At 37.7% G+C, this 18,945-nt stretch overlaps 2 protein-coding genes across 2 annotated transcripts; both read left to right on the top strand.

Annotated features, from left to right (window-relative positions):
- Positions 1–340: 340 nt before the first annotated feature.
- On the top strand, positions 341–18,098 carry LOC108343041 (phytyl ester synthase 1, chloroplastic). Its single transcript, XM_017581066.2, has 13 exons — positions 341–1,155; positions 1,825–1,876; positions 2,162–2,217; positions 3,027–3,185; positions 3,298–3,402; positions 3,818–3,924; positions 4,239–4,360; positions 4,655–4,763; positions 14,951–15,084; positions 15,843–16,212; positions 16,402–16,515; positions 17,059–17,144; positions 17,615–18,098. The coding sequence occupies exons 1-13, from the start codon at positions 735–737 to the stop codon at positions 17,916–17,918; spliced, it is 2,139 nt and encodes a 712-aa protein (XP_017436555.1). The 5' UTR covers positions 341–734; the 3' UTR covers positions 17,919–18,098.
- LOC128197371 (uncharacterized) lies at positions 9,935–10,696 on the top strand. Its single transcript, XM_052878971.1, has one exon. The coding sequence runs from the start codon at positions 9,935–9,937 to the stop codon at positions 10,694–10,696; it is 762 nt and encodes a 253-aa protein (XP_052734931.1).
- Positions 18,099–18,945: the final 847 nt, after the last annotated feature.

The raw sequence follows: 18,945 nt of genomic DNA, 5'->3' as shown, positions 1-18,945 counted from the left end.
TAGTACTAGTTAAGGTGGATATTCTTAATCTTTTCATTTCTCAAAAAAGTAAAAAAAATAATTCCAACAACCTTCATGTCTTAAAATGATTACTAAACTGCATTTGTTTGTCTCCCATATTTGAACATCATACACATTAATTTATTGAATAATAAATATTTACTAACCAATAAATAGTATTAATATCATTTTACAGAAAAAAGTTCGTTTCATTTTTTTGTCATACTGTTATTTAATTTTTTTGGGTCTTAATGATTTAATTTATCTTTCTTTTTAGAAATAATAAAATCCCACGCCGCTCATTTGCCATTGGTTGGAACAAGAATCGTCGTTATCTTTATGTCTGGCACAGTTTCTTACAACACGATTTCGATTTTAATGGCATGGCGCGGGTGTAACTACGCGCTCCGCTCGTTTCCTGTGTTGCTGCAATTTCGCTTCTACCACTCTTTCTTTCCCTTTTCCAGCATTTTCCGCTGACCGAACCCCAACCATGTGACCCTTGTACACTTGCACTACAAACAAAACAACTTCTTTGTTTTGTCTTTTCTTACTAATACTATAAACCCCCAGGAACATGCATAACAAGGACCGCATGGTCTAAAAAGGCACCACCGTTCTTTTTCTTGGTTCATGCTTCCGTGCATCGGAAAGCGCGATGATAACAATAGCAACGAAAAAGGAGTGAACATTTGTTGAGTTGAGTAAGTTCAATTCAATCCCTGTGAGCTGTGATGGCCTCGGTTGGGTGTTTTTTAGTCTCTGGTGCTGTAAGGTGCGTTACGAGGCGCCGGTTTGGAGTTCGGGCGCAGAGTTTGGAGGGTGGAGGTTCGACGGTGTTGTCGTCGGAGTCTGTGAACGGATCTTCGTCGGTGGTGATGGGGACGCCGAAGAATCATAATGGTGGTTCCTTGGTTAAGGAGGAAGCGAAGGGGTGGTTGTTGGGAGTTGAGGGGGAGAAGAAGAAGAAGAAGCGTGAAGCAGAAGAAGGTTTGGCAGCGCTTTGGGATGATGGGTATGGGAGAAGCAGTGTAGAGGATTACTTTGCTGCAGCTAAGGAGATTTGCAGATCAGATGGAGGCCCACCTCGGTGGTTTTGCCCAGTTGAATGTGGGCCCCCTTTGAAGGATTCTCCTACTCTTCTGTTTTTACCAGGTTCAAAGTTACACTTCTGAACTCCATGCATTCACTGTGTGTGATATATGAGTATGAGGCTTCCAGGCATGAAATTGTTTTCCTTAGAAACATTTTGTTGTATGTTCATTATTCAGACTTTAGTAACATAGCGTCTAACACATTCATTCTGACAACACTTTTTCTGCTAATATTTATTGGAGATAACAACAAAATAAATTTGTGTGTGACTTCTTTGTTTGATGAAACCTTACTCGTGATTTTGTAACTTAAGAAGAAAAAAATTTACTAATAGGAGAAATTGTTAGTGTTGGATGGGTTTCTTTTCATGCTTTATGAAGACTGTGTTGATGTTGGGTTATATTCAACTTTACGGTTGTGGTTGATTGTTTTCAATGTTAGAAACTTGGATTAGTAATACAGTTGGGTTGAAAGTTCGGTCCTCAAAAATCAGAGTGGAGATCTAAGTATATTTGTGTAATGTGAATGAGTGTTTAACCTGAAAACAGTTTCATTCGCAAAGACTGATGATTTGAATGGATGAAAAGTTTTATGTGACAGAGTGATACTAGTTGCTACTTTCAAACCCCAAATTGAAGTTGTGTATGAATTCTAAATGTTGTTGTATTATATTGAATGTTGAAATTGAAAATGCAGAGTGTTGAAATTTCTCTAGTTTACCTCGTGCAGGGATGGATGGCACGGGATTCGGTCTCACTTTGCACCATCAAGCTCTTGGGAAGTATGTTGTTTTTTGTACTTTAGTAGTTAGCTAAAAACTACTTCAAAATAGCGTTTGTTTAGCACAAGTATGCAGGATTAGTTTCAGCTTTTTAAAATTGTATGTCTGAGATATTACTCAGTTTTACAATGATCTGATTTTATTTTTAGAGTAGATTCTTGTTGAAGGTTGATGAAATATTAAGCTGCTTGATGGATATGATTGCTATATTGTTCAGAACAATTATTCTATGTTGGTTCTTGTTTGTTTTTCTTTCTCTTATGATATTTACTTTCTACAATGCAGGGTTTTTGAAGTTCGTTGCTTGCATATCCCAGTTCATGATCGAACACCTTTTGAAGGTCTTTGCTTTTTAACGTATGCTTTTGTCAACTTTTGAAAGTTCTCTGTTGTTTTTGATGATATAGGAGTGCTTGATTTGAGTTGTTCAGTTTATTGAAGCATGTAGAACTTCTCAATTTCATTTTGTTTAATGCTCTCAAAACATACTTCTACATTGGCTAGTTCAAATGTGATGCTGCTCACGTAGCAATTGAACATTTATAAGTAGGATAGTAATGAATTTGAAGCATAGAATTTCAATTAAGCATGTTGTTGCTTCAAATCTTACACTAAAGAGAAGTATATGGTTAAAATAGATCTTATGAGAAGCATTATGGGAATTCTGAATTGGGTGAGACTGAGTGACTCTTTCTTTGGGCACTCTGATGATCAGAATCCAATTTTAGATTGGAGGGATTTCCTCCTCCCACCTTCCATTCCATAAACTCTTTCTGTGATCTAGAACAGATTGAATTGCTATCAGTTTACTTTGAAGTGAAACCAATATTGATTAATCAATGGCTAACTAATCATCAGGAATCTTGCTTATCTGGTTGTAATCTTAAAAAAAATATAAGGAAAACTAATCAACCATTCACATTGTCTTATTTTCTAACTAAGAAATGTCTTTCCCTAAGAATAATGCAAACAAAAAATGTCTTTCCCTAAGAATAATGCAAACAAAAAATGTCTTTCCCTAAGAATTATGCAAACCTAAAGACGCTCTTGATTGTAAAATTTTATAAATGAATAAATTCAAATTTGCTAGCAAAGCCAATATGTATATTTAATCTGACAGTTTTCCTTTTTTATTGTCGAATTTTTGAAGGGCTGGTGAAACTTATTGGAGAAGCTGTTAAGCACGAACATGCTTTATCTCCAAATAAACCAATTTATCTGGTAGGTGATTCTTTTGGTGGATGTTTAGCATTTGCTGTTGCTGCTCACAATCCAACTGTTGACCTGGTACTGATATTATGCAATCCAGGTGATTCTATCAATGGTGTATTCTTTTTTGTCAAATTTGTTAATGTATTTAGTTTGTGATATCTTGTCAATTTTCAACTGAAATCTGGCATTATACCTTTTTCAAATCACAGCTACATCCTTTGGCCAATCTCAGTTGCAACCTCTGTTTCCTATCTTGGAGGCTTTACCTGACGAACTGCATGTTGCTGTTCCCTTTGTTCTGAGCTTTATTATGGGTAAATAAAATATTTTTCTTAAGATTCTAGCTATTTCATATGCATATTCCTGGAGATATAATTCATTTGCAAATACTATGGATAATAATCCAATTCTCACTTATTCTATATCTTGTGAATTATGCCTAAGAAATAATTACGTCTATTCCAAAGGAATTTTATAAAATATGAGGGACAGAATTGTACAACAACTAAAGATGTCAGAGTAAATGTGATGACACACACACACACATACACTAGTGAAGCACATTGCTGGGAAGATAACAACTAAATATGAAACAAAAAGGCATCTCTAAGTTCTGGTTCAACAGAATGGGGTCTCAAGAATATATGTTGATATCAGTATCATAACAAACTTGCTGTTCTTTATCTTATCTCATTAATTCACATATACTGTTATATTTAATGACATCAGGAGATTCAGTGAAGATGGCATCAGTCAATATTGGAAATAGGCTTCCTCCAGTCCAAAAACTTGAACAGTTGGCATACAACCTTACTGCATTGCTGCCATGTCTTCCTGTAAGAGGCTTTTAATATTCTGTCCTTGGTCACTCTCTGTATTTCTTAATGTTTAGGGCTATATTGTATCTATGTTTAGCTAATTGATAAGAATTACACACTGGCATGTACGCAATTATGAAGTTTTTTCTTTCAACTTGTTGGTAATCCTTGTGATTGTTTAATTATACCTCTTATTTTCTGGATTGCAATAGTATTTGTCTTTTTCCTCTATCCTTTTTCTTTGTTCTATTTTATGGACAAATTCTCGAAGTTCATATAATATGCTATTATGTTGAGCTGCATCTGTATTTAACTTTATTATATATTGCCAGGAGCTGGCTAATATTATACCAAGGGATACTCTTCTATGGAAGCTGAAGCTTCTGAAATCAGCTGCTGCATATGCTAATTCGCGTCTCCATGCTGTTAAAGCTGAAGTACTTGTACTTGCTAGGTTTTTACTCTCTCTAGAATTGACACCTCACATGATAATACTCAATGCATAGTTTTGTATTTCATCATACCTCAAAGAAGTTCTTCTAATTGCCTCACAAATCTAAATTTATACTTGCAATGCAAAATGTTATGGCTTTGTTTGATTCAACCAAACAAAGCTTTTATTTTAGCTTAAATTTATTGATTTATGACTTAGGTTCTTACATTTTAACTGAGTCAACAATTTTATGTATGAATTTAGCATTTTCTAGTTAATGTTTTCCACTGGATGTTGACAAAATTTCTATTCTAGTGGTAAGGATAACTTGCTTCCCAGCGTAAATGAAGCTCAAAGACTTGCGGGATTATTGTCAAACTGCAAAGTTCGTGTTTTTAAGGACAGTGGACACACCCTTCTCCTGGTACGTGAAGTGAATGTGTATACTTGCAACTATGATAATTTGAGATCATGTTTTCGCTTGATAACCCCTATAAATAGGGTGTGTTAAGTGAGACTGATTGCAACTATCATCTATAAAGTTGAGATATTTTCTAGTGAACATGCAACTTCTAAATTTGACCATTGATGTAAGATTGAATTGCCGAGATTGATTCCTTCAACCTTCTATAATAAGATAATGTTCTCACATCTATATAAGATTGAATGGTCCAAATTAGTTCCTTCAACCTTTTATAATAAGATAATTGTTTCACTTGATGACTCCTATAATAGGTAGACTATTGCATTGAATCATATAATACTAGTTATTTTGGCTGTTCACCACATTTAGAAATTTTGTGATATGAGAATATTACACTACACTTGTGAGAACATAGCAAGAACTACCTAGTGTAGCGCTAGGAGCATATTAGAATTTTACTCATTTTAGAGGATATAAATCTTTGTAGTTTGTTCAATATATTTAAATTTTATATGTAAACTATTTCCATTATAAATAGAGAAATCTTCAAATGGTCCTCCAAAGTTATATAATTCACTACATTAGTCCTTCAAAAATTTTGGTCACTAAAATGTTTATCATATATTAGTCCTCTAAATATTTTGTCAATGAATTAATCCTTTAGAGAATTTATCACCATTCTAATCCTTATGATTAAAATGGAGCACAAAGAATCTTTATATCAAATCTTTGAGGGATTAATTTGGTGAAAATCTTTGGAAAACACTGTAGTAAAAAACTTGAGGTACTAATCTAGCAAATAAATATTTTGGAGGACTAATGTTGGGGTGCACGTAACTTACGAGGACCATATTGATGATTTTCTCTTTGTAATTTTCTGTTAGGGTATAAGGTGTGAGGTAATGATTTTCTCTTTATTACTATTGAAGTATAATGTCATTATTTTATTATTAATACTTATGTTAGGGGCTTCCCGCGTTTTTATCTTTCAGAACTACTGTCTTCTATAAATACAGTAGTAAAGTGTATCAATTTTCTTTAATCAAAATATAAGACTCTTCGTCTTCTCTGAACTTCAAGTTGGTATCAGAGCCATGGTTAAAGCCTATCCTAGCGAGTTCTATGTGAGTATTCTATTATTCTATTCCACCCACTATCGGGCCGTTATCGGACCACCCAATTTCTACTATCACAAACGAGATGTCTATACCTCGGCATGAAGGGGGTGTGTTGAAAGTCCCACATCGACTAGAGATAAGGCCAAAATATAATATATAAGTGAGGTGCAAACCTCACCTTACAAGCCAGTTTTGTGGGGTTGAGTTAGGCTTAAAACCCACTTTCTATTTGTCTTCTTTGTTTATAGTCGGCGGCATCGTCTCACTGTCATTTCTGCCTCGCTTCGCTGTCCGCCGTCCATCGCCTCCGTCGCCGCCTAAAGTCGCTTTCTCCAGCAAAGTCAAGGGTTAGGTGCGCCTTGAGAAGCGCAACCCAACCCTGGTGGTCCCGTCCTCTGAAGCCTCCGCACCAGCCACCACACGCCGCTTCTTTCCGGCCAGTCCATCGCCGTCGTCGCCGCCGCCAAACGTCGTATTCTCTGGTGAAGTCAAGGGTTAGGTGCGCTTTGAGAAGCGCAACCCAACCCTAGTGGTCTCGTCCTCCGAAGCCTCCGCACCAGCCGCCATGCGCTGCTTCTTTCCAGCCAGTCTCGGCCGCGTGTTCTGTACGTGCCGCCTTCCTGGTGTCGGAGTTTCACCATGTCACTGCAGATCGTCTCGCCAGGGCTTCTTGAGTGTGTTTTTGTTCCTGTTTCTCCGTTTAGTTGGCTTGGGCTCATACCTAGGGTCTTCTTCCTCACGTTTTTGAAACCCTAAGTCCCATCTCTTCTCTAAGTTTAAAATGGCTTCTTCTACTGGAAGTAATTCCTCTTTATCTGCTACTCCTACTGAATTGGAAAAATTATCTGTCATGGTCCTCAGCCGTGGAATTGTGCTTTCTTGGTCAAGGACACCATAATCACCTTGAACAAGATATTTCTATGGCCCCAGACGAAGAAAAATCTTTGTGGCAGAAATTAGACTTTTAGTTATGTGCTGTTTTGTGGCAATCAGTTGAGCAAGAGGTTTTAGATATCTTGAGACCCTATAAGACATGCTCCTCTTTTAGGAAAAGGGCCAAAGATATTTTTGCTAATGATGTTCAACGTCTTTTTGATGCAACCCAAAGAGCAACTTCTCTCAAACAAGTCAACCATAATATGGTTTCCCATGTAGCAAAAGCTCGGGCTTCGGTAGAAGAGTTAAAGAACTTCTTTGTAGCTGATTCATTAGAAAATATCAACAAAAAGCTTGACAAGTTTTACATGGTCCTAGTTTTGAAAAGTCTACACTTTGATTTTGATCATGTACGTGATCAAGTTTTAGCGGGTGATCAAATCCCGTTGATGGATGGCTTAGTTACTCGACTCCTTCGGGTACCTACATTGGTAAAGGAAGAGAATTTAAGTGATGCTATTGAAACATCAGTAATGGTGACACCGCGAGGAAGAGGAGGTAGGAGCAATCGAGGAGAACATGGTGGTCGAAGTGGACGTCCTCAATGCTCATATTGTAAGAGAATGGGTCATACCCAAGATAAATGTTATTCCTTGCATGGCTTTCCAGACAAAGCTGCTCATGTGTCTAAATCTGATAATTCAGAATCTAGAATTTTTGATGAAGAGTACCGAGATTTTTTGAGGTACAAGTCTGAAAAATCTTCTAATCTTGGCCAATCCTCCTTAATGCCAAGTGTGTCAACTGCCTGCATCTCTCAATCTGTGGAAGGTCATAGTCCATGGATTCTTGACTCAGGTGCCTCAGATCATATCTCTGGTAACATCCCTTCATTTTCTTCCATGTCCTCTTCAAAAACTCCTCATTTCATTACTGTTGCTAATGGATCCAAAGTTGCATCTCAGGGAATTGGCAAAGTTTCCCTATCTCCTTCACTAAAATTGAATTTTGTTTTGTATATTCTTCATTGTCCTTACAATTTAATCTCTTTGAGTCGATTGACTCGTTCTTTAAATTGTTCTGTAACCTTTTCTGCTAATTCCTTTGTTATACAGGAACATGGTACGGGTTGTTTGATTGGAGAAAGACATGAGTCACGAGGACTTTATTTCTTAAAACCTAACTCCTCAGTTTCCTGTTTTGCAACTTCATCCCAAAAACTTTTGCATGATCGGTTGGGCCACCCAAGCTTATCCAAGTTGAACATGATGGTTCCAAGTCTCAAACACATTCAAGTCTTAGATTGTGAGTCTTGCCAGTTAGGAAAACATGTTAGATCTTTCTATCCTCAAAAGTCTGAGACGCGATGTAATTTTGCCTTTTCAACTATTCACTCTGATATTTGGAGACCAAGTCGTGTTACTTCTTTTGGTTTTAATTATTTTGTAACCTTTATTGATGAATTTTCTCGATGTACTTGGGTTTATTTAATGAAAGAGAGATCTGAACTTTTGGCAATATTTGTGTCTTTTTCTTAAGAACCAATTTGGGAAGACAATTAAAATCCTCAGAAGTGATAATGCTAAGGAATACTTTTCTGCAGCATTTTCTTTATTCTTATCTTCCCAATGAATTTTACACCAGTCAACATGTCCCCACACTCCACAACAAAATGGCATTGCAGAGAAAAATAATAGACATCTCAATGAAATTGCACGCTCCCTGATGTTGAATACTAATGTTCCTGTTCATCATTGGGGTGATGCAGTTCTTACTGCCTGTTTTCTAATCAATAGGATGCCTTCTTCCTCTCTTGAGAATAAAATCCCTCACTCTATCATTTTTCCAAATGACCCTCTTTACCATGTCTCTCCTCGTATATTTGGGTGTACTTTTTTTGTTCATAATGTTTCTCCAAGTCTTGATAAACTCTCTGCAAAAGCTATTAAGTGTCTTTTTGGGATACTTCCGTCTTCAAAAAGGGTATAAATGTTATTCTCCCTCAACCAAGAGGTATTATATGTCTGCTGATGTCACATTCTTTGAAGATACACCTTTTTTCTTGTCCTCCATGGAGGATCGTTCATTTGTTCAACAAATGTTTCCTCTACCATCATGTGATCCCTTGGTTACTTCTGCTTCTTTACCTCAAACTCAAAATGTAAATGACATTGTTCCTCCACCTCTTCTCACATATCAGCGTCGGACACAATCTCAAACTCCAAACACTGAAGATCCTCGAGACTCAGATCCTCCTTCATCAGATTCCCAAACCATCGATCCTTCATCCTCTTCACCCTCTCTTGACTCAGATAATAATTGGCCTATTGCCCTCCGGAAAGGTATTCACTCTACTCGTAATCCTTATCCTGTTTATAATTTTTTGAGTTATCATCGTTTGCTTCCTCCATATTTCTCCTTTGTTTCTTCCTTATCTTCCATTAAGGTTCCTAATAATGTTCATGAGGCACTTGGTCATCCTAGATGGCGACAAGCCATGATTGATGAAATGCAGGCACTTGAACACAATGGCACTTGGGACCTTGTTCCTCTTCCTCTTGGTAAGAAGTCTGCTTCTTGGTAAGAAGTCTGCTGGTTGTAGATGGGTTTATGCTATTAAGGTTGGTCCTACTGGTGCAATCAATCGTCTCTGTTAGATGTTAAGATGTGTGTTTCTGTTATTTGGGCTTAGTCTATTCTGTATTAAGGGCATTGGCCCATATCTTACAATATAAATAAACTACCCTATGTGTAGTCTAAACACATAAGGGATATTTTCTCCCAATCTTCTTTATTTCTCATATGGTATCTAGAGCACAGGAATAGATCCAGTCAACTCCACGGTCTCCGGCACCCATCACTGCTGCTGTTGTCGCGTCGCCGCCGCTGCCGTCGCCCCCGCCGCCGCCGCTGGAGCTCCAGAATCGACTTGCGACCACACCATCAGAAGCGTCTCGGCCGGGCGACCACTGTCGCACGAAGATCGCCGCGATCGGAGCTCTCACGCGCCTCCACGCGCCGCCGCAAGAGTCGCCGTTGCCGCCGCGCATGCCGCCGCGTCGCCGGAGCTTTCCGCCGCCGATCAGCACCGCCGTGATCGCCTCCTCGCCCTCTTTCTGGATCTGTGGTCGTTGCGTCAATCAGAGCACTTTGAATTTTTAGGGTTTCTCCCTCTCCATGGCGTCTTCCTCGTCTACAAACACCTCTATTGGTGGCTCATCTTCTGATCCCTCAATATATACTAATTATGTGAATGTACACTTGTCCATTGACAAGTTAGATGGCACAAATTATGCAACCTGGGCGTCTGACATCAAACTTTGGTTGAAGAGTCAGGGGTACTTAGATCATCTTACTCAAAATGTGACTACTGCTCTCATAGATGACACTTCCCGCTGGATGAAAATTGATGCTCAGTTATGCATTGTTATAAAGTCCACCATTCACTCCTCACTGAAGCAAATGTTTCGATCCTATGAGACATGTTCAGAAGTATGGGCACAAGCGAAGTTGTTATACACAAATGACACTCAGCGTCTTTATGGTGTTTGTCAGGACCTATTAACTGTTATTGGTCCGCGCAATCCTGGTCCCATGGCAGAATATTTGGGTAAAATTCATGCCCTTCTTCATGACTTTAATGATATATTACCTCCTGCTTCCACTCCTGCTGAAGAATTGGAACAACGATCAAAGTTCTTCATGTTGTTGGCATTATACGGACTCTCTGATGATGTTTCTCATGTTCGTGATCAGATTTTGGGTTCTCCTGTCATACCCAACTTTACTTCTACTTGTTCTGCTCTTTTGCGTATACCGAGCAAACCCGTCACTGAGACATCTCCTCGTACTGATGATTCCTCTGTTATGGCTGCTCAACGTGAATATCGAAGTCGGTCTCGCAAGCCAAGTAAAGGACGTCCAAAATGTGACCATTGAGGCAAGTTAGGCCACAAGATTGATAGATGTTATGCTCTCCATGGACGTCCTCCTCGACCTGTAGCAGTGGCAAATTCTGATCCACCTCCCCGATCACCGTCTGCAGACCATCCTACTTCATCTAATATCGTAGACAAACCTGCAATCTTTAACGAATTTCTCAGATGGTATGAGGATCATCAGCACTCTGGTTCCACTACATCTGCATCTGTTGCACGTACAGGTACACCTTTTGTTGGTCTAACTCACTCCCTTGGACCTTGGGTCCTTGACTCAGGCGCCACTGATCATATCACTGGTAACAAGTCCTTGTTTTCTTCCTTGTCATGTCCGGCTAATTTACCCTCGGTAACAATGGCTGATGGGTCTAGAGTCTCATCTCATGGTATTGGTACTGTTAATATTTTTCCATCCATATCCATTGATCATGTACTTTATGTCCCTGGGTCTCCCTTCAACTTATTGTCCATTAGTCGTTTAACTCGTACTCTTAATTGTGTTATTTCCTTTACTAAAGATTCTGTTTGGTTGCAGGACCGGAGTTCGAAACACATGATTGGCACAGGATGTGAGTCTCATGGCCTTTATCATCTCCGCCCCTCTCCACATGTTGGCGTAGTCATGGAGTCACCATCCCTTCTTCATGCTCAGTTCGGTCATCCTAGTCTTGCCAAACTACAACAACTTGTCCCGAGGTTGTCCACATTATCAAGTTTGTCGTGTGAGTCTTGTCAGTTAGGGAAGCATACTCGTAGTTCCTTTCCTCGTAGTGTCTCACAACGGGCGTCGTCCCCCTTTTCATTGGTTCATTCTGACATTTGGGGACCTAGTCGTGTTAAGTCCATTTTAGGTTTTCAGTATTTTGTTACCTTTATTGATGACTATTCCAAATGTACTTGGTTGTTGTTAATGAAGAATCGTTCTGAGTTGTTTTCTATTTTTCAATCTTTTTTCAATGAAATAAAAACACAGTTTGGGGTGTCTATTCGAAGTTTACGTAGTGATAATGGCCGTGAATACCTTTCTCAACTGTTTAAACAGTTTATGGCTTCTCATGGCATTCTTCACCAAACCTCATGTGCTTATACCCCTCAACAAAATGGGGTGGCTGAGCGTAAAAATAGACACCTTATTGAAACAACTCGTACACTTCTTATTCATGGTCAAGTACCCTCACGTTTTTGGGGTGATGCAATTCTCACAGCATGTTATCTTATCAACCGCATGCCATCTTCCGTCCTAGATAACAAAATCCCTCATTCTATCTTATTTCCTCAAGACCCTCTGCATCCATTACCTCTTCGAGTTTTTGGGTCTACATGTTTTGTTCATGATTTTAGTCCTGGTCTTGATAAGTTATCTCCTAGGTCTCACAAATGTGTCTTCTTAGGATTTCCACGGTCACAAAAGGGCTATAAGTGTTTTTCCCCTTCCCTCAATCGTCATTTTATCTCTGCTGATGTCACTTTTAATGAGTCTTCTTTTTACTTTTCACATCTATCTTCTAGTTCTGTACCTCTCCCTGTTACTGTTGATATTCCTCTTATCTGTGATCCTCCTGGTGATGCTCCACCCATTTTGTCTTCTCCTTCTTTAGACTCTCATTCACCACAGGATCATCCTTCACCTCCACCCCTTCAGGTTTATAGTCGTCGTAATTGTCTCCCTCATGACTCACTTCCGGTGCCGCCTCATGTGTCTCCTCCGGCTCCAGCAACTGAGCCTGACTTGCCTATTGCCCTCCGTAAAGGTATACGCTCTACCCGTAACCCTTCCCCCCATTATACTGTTCTTAATTACCACAGATTATCTCCATCTTTTTATACTTGTCTCTCATCCATTTCTTCTGTGTCAATTCCCAAATCTGTGGGTGATGCCTTAACTCATCCTGGTTGGCGTCAAGCTATGATGGATGAATTAAGTGCTTTACAGGAAAGTGGAACTTGGGAGCTTGTCCAATTACCATTTGGAAAGTCTGTTGTTGGTTGCAGGTGGGTGTATGCTATCAAGGTTGGTCCTGATGGCACAATTGATCGTTTGAAAGCTCGACTGGTTGCCAAAGGCTACACACAGATTTTTGGTTTGGATTATGGTGATACTTTTTCTCCAGTGGCAAAAATGACCTCTGTTCGCCTTTTCATTGCCATGGCCGCTCTTCGACAATGGCCTCTTTACCAACTTGATGTCAAAAATGCTTTTCTCAATGGTGATTTGCAGGAAGAAATTTATATGGAGCAACCGCCTGGCTTTGTTGCTCAGGGGGAGTCATCTGGATTGGTATGTCGTCTTCGCAAATCCTTGTATGGCCTAAAACAGTCTCCTCGGGCCTGGTTTGGTAAATTCAGTTGTGTTGTTCAACAATTTGGTATGTCTCGCAGTGAAGCGGATCATTCAGTGTTCTATCGCCACTCGAGTGCTGGATGTATCTATTTAATAGTGTATGTCGATGATATTGTTCTCACAGGAAGCGACTATCTTGGCATCTCTCAGATGAAACAACACCTTTGTTATCATTTTCAAACCAAAGATCTTGGCAAACTCCGGTACTTTTTGGGTATTGAAGTAGCACAATCCAATGATGGTATTGTCATATCTCAGAGGAAGTATGCGTTAGACATCTTGGAGGAAACAGGGTTAATGAACTGTAAATCTGTTGAGACACCTATGGACCCTAACATCAAACTCCTACCAAATCAGGGGGAGCCTTTCTCAGATCCTGAACGGTACAGAAGACTAGTTGGTAAATTAAACTATCTTACTGTTACGCGTCCTGACATTTCCTTCGCAGTTAGTGTGGTGAGTCAATTTCTAAACTCCCCATGTGAAGACCATTGGGATGCAGTTGTTCGTATACTGAAGTATATTAAAAGATCACCTGGAAAAGGTTTGCTATATGGCCCTAACAACGATACAAAGATCGTTTGCTATTCAGATGCTGATTGGGCTGGTTCCCCTTCTGATAGGAGGTCTACTTCTGGATATTGTGTCTCTATTGGTGGCAACCTGATATCTTGGAAAAGTAAGAAGCAAAGTGTTGTGGCAAGGTCCAGCGCAGAAGCATAATATAGAGCTATGGCATCTGCTACTTGCGAGCTTGGGTGGCTTAAACAATTACTTAGTGAATTGAAATTTGGAGATGTCACTCACATGACACTTATATGTGATAATCAAGCTGCTCTTCATATTAGCTCTAACCCTGTCTTCCATGAGAGAACCAAGCACATTGAAGTTGATTGTCATTTTATTAGAGAAAAATCATATCCGGAGATATCAAGACTGAGTTCGTTAACTCAAGTAACCAGTTGGCAGACATATTCACCAAGTCCTTACGAGGACCTAGAATTGACTATCTTTGTAACAAGCTTGGAACATATGATTTATATGCTCCAGCTTGAGGGGGAGTGTTAGATGTTAAGTTGTGTGTTTATGTTAATTGGGCTTAGCCCATTCTGTATTTAGGGTTTAACCCTTATCTTACATTATAAATAAACTACCACCCTATGTGTATGCAAAACACATAAGGGAGATTTCTCCTAATCTTCTCTACTATTTCATACCAAGCTTGGTGCATATGATTTATATGCTCCAGCTTGAGGAGGAGTGTTGAAGTATAATGTCATTATTTTATTATTAATACTTATGTTAGGGGCTTCCCGCGTTTTTATCTTTCAGAACTACTGTCTCTTATAAATACAGTAGTAAAGTGTATAAGTTTTCTTTAATCAAAATATAAGACTCTTCGTCTTCTCTAAACTTCAAGTATTACTTCCGGGGACTCTTATAATCACAAATGCTGTAAAAAGCATTTTTTAATTTGAGGAGGAGTGTTGAAGTATAATGTCATTATTTTATTATTAATACTTATGTTAGGGGCTTCCCGCGTTTTTATCTTTCAGAACTACTGTCTCTTATAAATACAGTAGTAAAGTGTATAAGTTTTCTTTAATCAAAATATAAGACTCTTCGTCTTCTCTAAACTTCAAGTATTACTTCCGGGGACTCTTATAATCACAAATGCTGTAAAAAGCATTTTTTAATTTGAGTACTTGTCCATGGACCAATAGGCAATACAAAAGGATGTGTTTTTGGTTTTTCTAAAGCCATTTCTGCATAACCTTATCACAGTCCTTTGCATCATGTGATGGACATCAAGAACTCATTAGCCATGTTATATTGCTGTATTAAGTTTAACTATATTAGTTGCACAGACTTACTTTCTATACAGCTTCGGTGATAACAACTCATCAAATGCAGGAAGATGGTCTTGGTCTATTGACCATCATCAAGGGAACTTGCATGTACCGTCCTTCACCGAGGCATGATTTGGTCAGGGATTTCATTCCTCCTAGTATGACAGAATTCAGATATGCAATGGATCAAGTGGTTGGGTAAGTTGATTTGGCAATATTATGTTCATTTCTTTGTTGTTCTTTTTTCGAGATTCATACTCTTAGCATTATTTTTCGTGGAATTCATGTATGTTTTTAAATCACTGATGCATAATGTTTTGCAAGTAGAAGCTTGAGGACGTAGTGAATTTAATGGATAACTGCATAATGTGCAGGATTGTACACTGAACTTAGCCAGACTTTTTCTGTGGCAGCAGCCAAATGCACTCGGTTTGCAACTAGAATCATGATAAAATAAGGCACCCATAATTTGATTTGTTAGACTACAGTTATTTACTTATCCTCTTCATGTGCATCTCTTGTTATTCCTTGCTTATTCTCAGGTGTATCTAATAATTTTGACAGAAGTTTTTGACTCTGTAAAAGATAGACATGTTTAAACTTGAAAGGCGTTTTTTCATTAAATTGCTCATATTTTCTCATGTGTTGTTTGCCACTCCTCTGCCTCTACCTCTTCCTTATTTTTTGTTCTCTGGTATGTTCTGTTGAACAATCAACCTTGGATGTCAAGCATCCATTTGTCTGTCTTTATACTAATAGTTTAACACAGTGCCTAAATGGAGAAAGTGATTTATAGATGTGAAACCTAGACTTAAGTCCTTATTCTCTTAGGTTCAAGCCTGCAATTTATGTCAGTCTTACATCAATTATCTTCTTTGATAGTTTACTTAGCACACGTTCCCAAACAAATGGGACTAGTTGGTTTAAATCTGATATGCTACTAATGTGGATGGTAGGTCATTTCGTTCCATTACCGGATCTGTATTTTTCTCTACATTGGAGGATGGAAAGATCGTAAAAGGTCTCTCTGGTGTTCCAGAAGAAGGTCCTGTCATTTATGTCGGTTATCATATGTTGTTGGGGTTTGAGCTTATCTCACTTATAGATGAATTTTTGAGTGAGAAAGGTATTGCCCTTCGCGGAATAGCCCATCCGGAGCTGTTCATGCCTAAAGTGGAGAGTTTTTCATCTGAGTTTTCTATGTTTGATTGGGTGAAGATATTTGGTGGGGTGCCTGTTTCAGCAAGCAACCTTTTCAAATTATTTTCAACAAAGTCACATGTTCTTCTATATCCTGGTGGTGCTCGAGAGGCTCTCCATTATAAGGTACATAAGTTTTATTGCTTTATCTATGCTTCTTATCCAATTATGTAGTATCTATGATCCAGTTACTTTATGCAGTCACATTAATACAACGTGCACTTGATGTTTGCATGTCCAATCTTTGGGATAAGCATTTACTATTATGCGATGGTGGCTTCTTCTTTAAAACTGACTGAACTCTGCAATTGCTAGGGGGAAGAATACAAGTTGATTTGGCCTGATCATCCGGAATTTGTGAGAATGGCCGCAAGATTTGGTGCCACAATTGTGCCATTTGGAGCTGTGGGAGAAGATGATATAGTTGAAGTAGGTTTCTTCTTTTTCTACCAGATGACATACACTTTTGAGGACACAAACTTTTCTGCCTTTTCTTTTGGAAAAAATATATTTCTAGTCCCTTAACATCAAACTTGGTTTTGATTCTTGTATTTCAAATTGAAAAATTAGCCCTTAAATTTTGAAAAATATGTGAATTAGGCCCTTCCCCCAACATTTTGCAGTAAAGTATATCAGTAAATGATAAGTTTAAGTATAATGAAGGACTAAAATCACATATTTTCAAAAGTAGGATGACTAATTCATCAATTTGAAAGCAGAATAACTGATTGCAAGTTTAGCAAAACTTACAGGGACTACAAAGGTACTTTTCCTTTTCTTTTTATAAACCTGTTAGGAATATTCATTTCTAAATGTCTCAATGAACGTTCAGAGAAATATCAAGTTGAATAATGAAAATGTTAGGGGTGGGAGAGAGGAATGAAAAGAAAATAGCTTCTTTTCCTTGCAATTTTTGAGTTTTTATTAATTGTACTTGCTTTTTGGTTGGACTTTTTTGCTTGAATTATGCAGATGGTTCTTGACTACAACGACTTAATGAAGATCCCCATAGTCAATGATCGCATAAGAGATATGAATCGTGACCAAGTTAAGTTTAGGTAACTATTCTCCATCTCAATCATGTTTATTGCCTATAAGATATAGCCTTATAACTAGAGCTAACAACACCATTTCTACTACATTCCCACCTTATAGTCAATTTGTTGAAATGTATAGAACCATGACAACTTTACTAAATAACACTTGGTACCCACAAATTTTTATGATTTTATATTTCAACCAGTACAAGAGACAAATAATGTGTTCAAGAGAATGAAGAAATGTTCTTGACATTTCTCAGACCCACTTTCCATTCTTGCACACTTTCTTATTGGTTAAGAAATTACAAAATTAGGTGGAATATTTTTGAAGTAAGAAGTGAAATTCACTAAAACATTCCATTTTTAACAAATTTCAATTAATAAAAGTGATGGAGAGAACCATGATTTAATATATCTGATAGCTTATAGATCAAAACTATGGATTTTTCTTTCACAACTAAGGCACTGGTGTGTTTGTTGCTATCCAGAGATGACAGAAGTGGTGAAGTAGCAAGCCAAAATCTCTCTTTACCTGTACTTGTACCCAAAATACCAGGTCGCTTTTACTTTCTGTTTGGGAAGCCCATAAGAACAAAAGGCATGGAAAATATGCTAAAAGACAGAGAAAGTGCCAACCAAATGTACCTGCAGATTAAGTCAGAAGTTGAAAACAATTTGAATTACTTGATCAAGAAGAGGGAGGAGGATCCATACAGGAATATCATCGACAGAAAGATGTATCAGATATTTTATCCACCTGAAACTGATCCAACTCCATCGTTTGAGCCCTGAAAAATGTTTTCATTCATAGTACTCATTCTTATGTAATCATAATTATTTGTGAACAGATACATGTACATGCCCATTATTCTTATAAAAGGTGGTGCTTTTTGTATGTACCCAAAAAATAAATTTAACTTTCTTTAGAGTTCATAATTGATGCCAATTATTTCATACTTTATTTGATTACAATTTTGTCATACTTTATTTTAACTTTTCAATGACATTTACATTTTGTTCACTTGAATGTATTTGAGGGAGAGTGATTGAATGAATTTGAGAGGATTTGAAGGTAAATTTTTTGTTGTTTATTTGAGTGGATTTGGAAATAAATTTTTTTATTCTGTCACATCAATCAAATCTTGCACTAATTCTTATAAACTTTACTTTCAAATCCACTCTTACTTTCAAATCCACTCAAATAAACAACAAAAAATTTACCTTCAAATCCTCTCAAATTTATTCAATCACTCTCCTCCAAATCCATTCAAGTGAACAAAACCTTAATTTTACACTGATTCTAATTGCAAATTGTGTATATGGTAAATTTGTTGATTATCGTAAAAATTATCTTGGATATTGCTTCCTACACCCCTACAATTCTAACTGTCCACAGTATTAAAAAGTTCATGTTTTAGAAAACTCTTTCTGAAATATAGAATATTTTGAAAAAAAAAATCATTCCGAAAGATATCTTGAGTTTTAAAAGTTTTTTTGGAAAAAATTATTCTGGAACATATTTTGTAACATCCCAAAAATATAGTTATAAACTATATTTAGGGGTCCTCACATTTATAATAAAAAAAACAGTTATAGGAAAATAAAATTTTAACTTACAATTATCTTAAAATAACCATAAATTAAAATTTTATAGAAACCTACACTAATACAACTCAAAAGGGCAAACTGATTGGTCATACAAGAAGTGTATTAACCGAACGGTCCTATACTAAATACCAAAACAAAGACAAGACCGAACGATCTTACTCTTAGCGGAGACCAACCTCTTATGCCAGCGCATGTTCTAGATAAGCTTCTG

Source organism: Vigna angularis, chromosome 6, assembly GCF_016808095.1.
Source record: "Vigna angularis cultivar LongXiaoDou No.4 chromosome 6, ASM1680809v1, whole genome shotgun sequence".
Lineage (NCBI taxonomy): Eukaryota > Viridiplantae > Streptophyta > Magnoliopsida > Fabales > Fabaceae > Vigna > Vigna angularis.
This window is presented reverse-complemented; position numbering and strand designations above follow the sequence as displayed.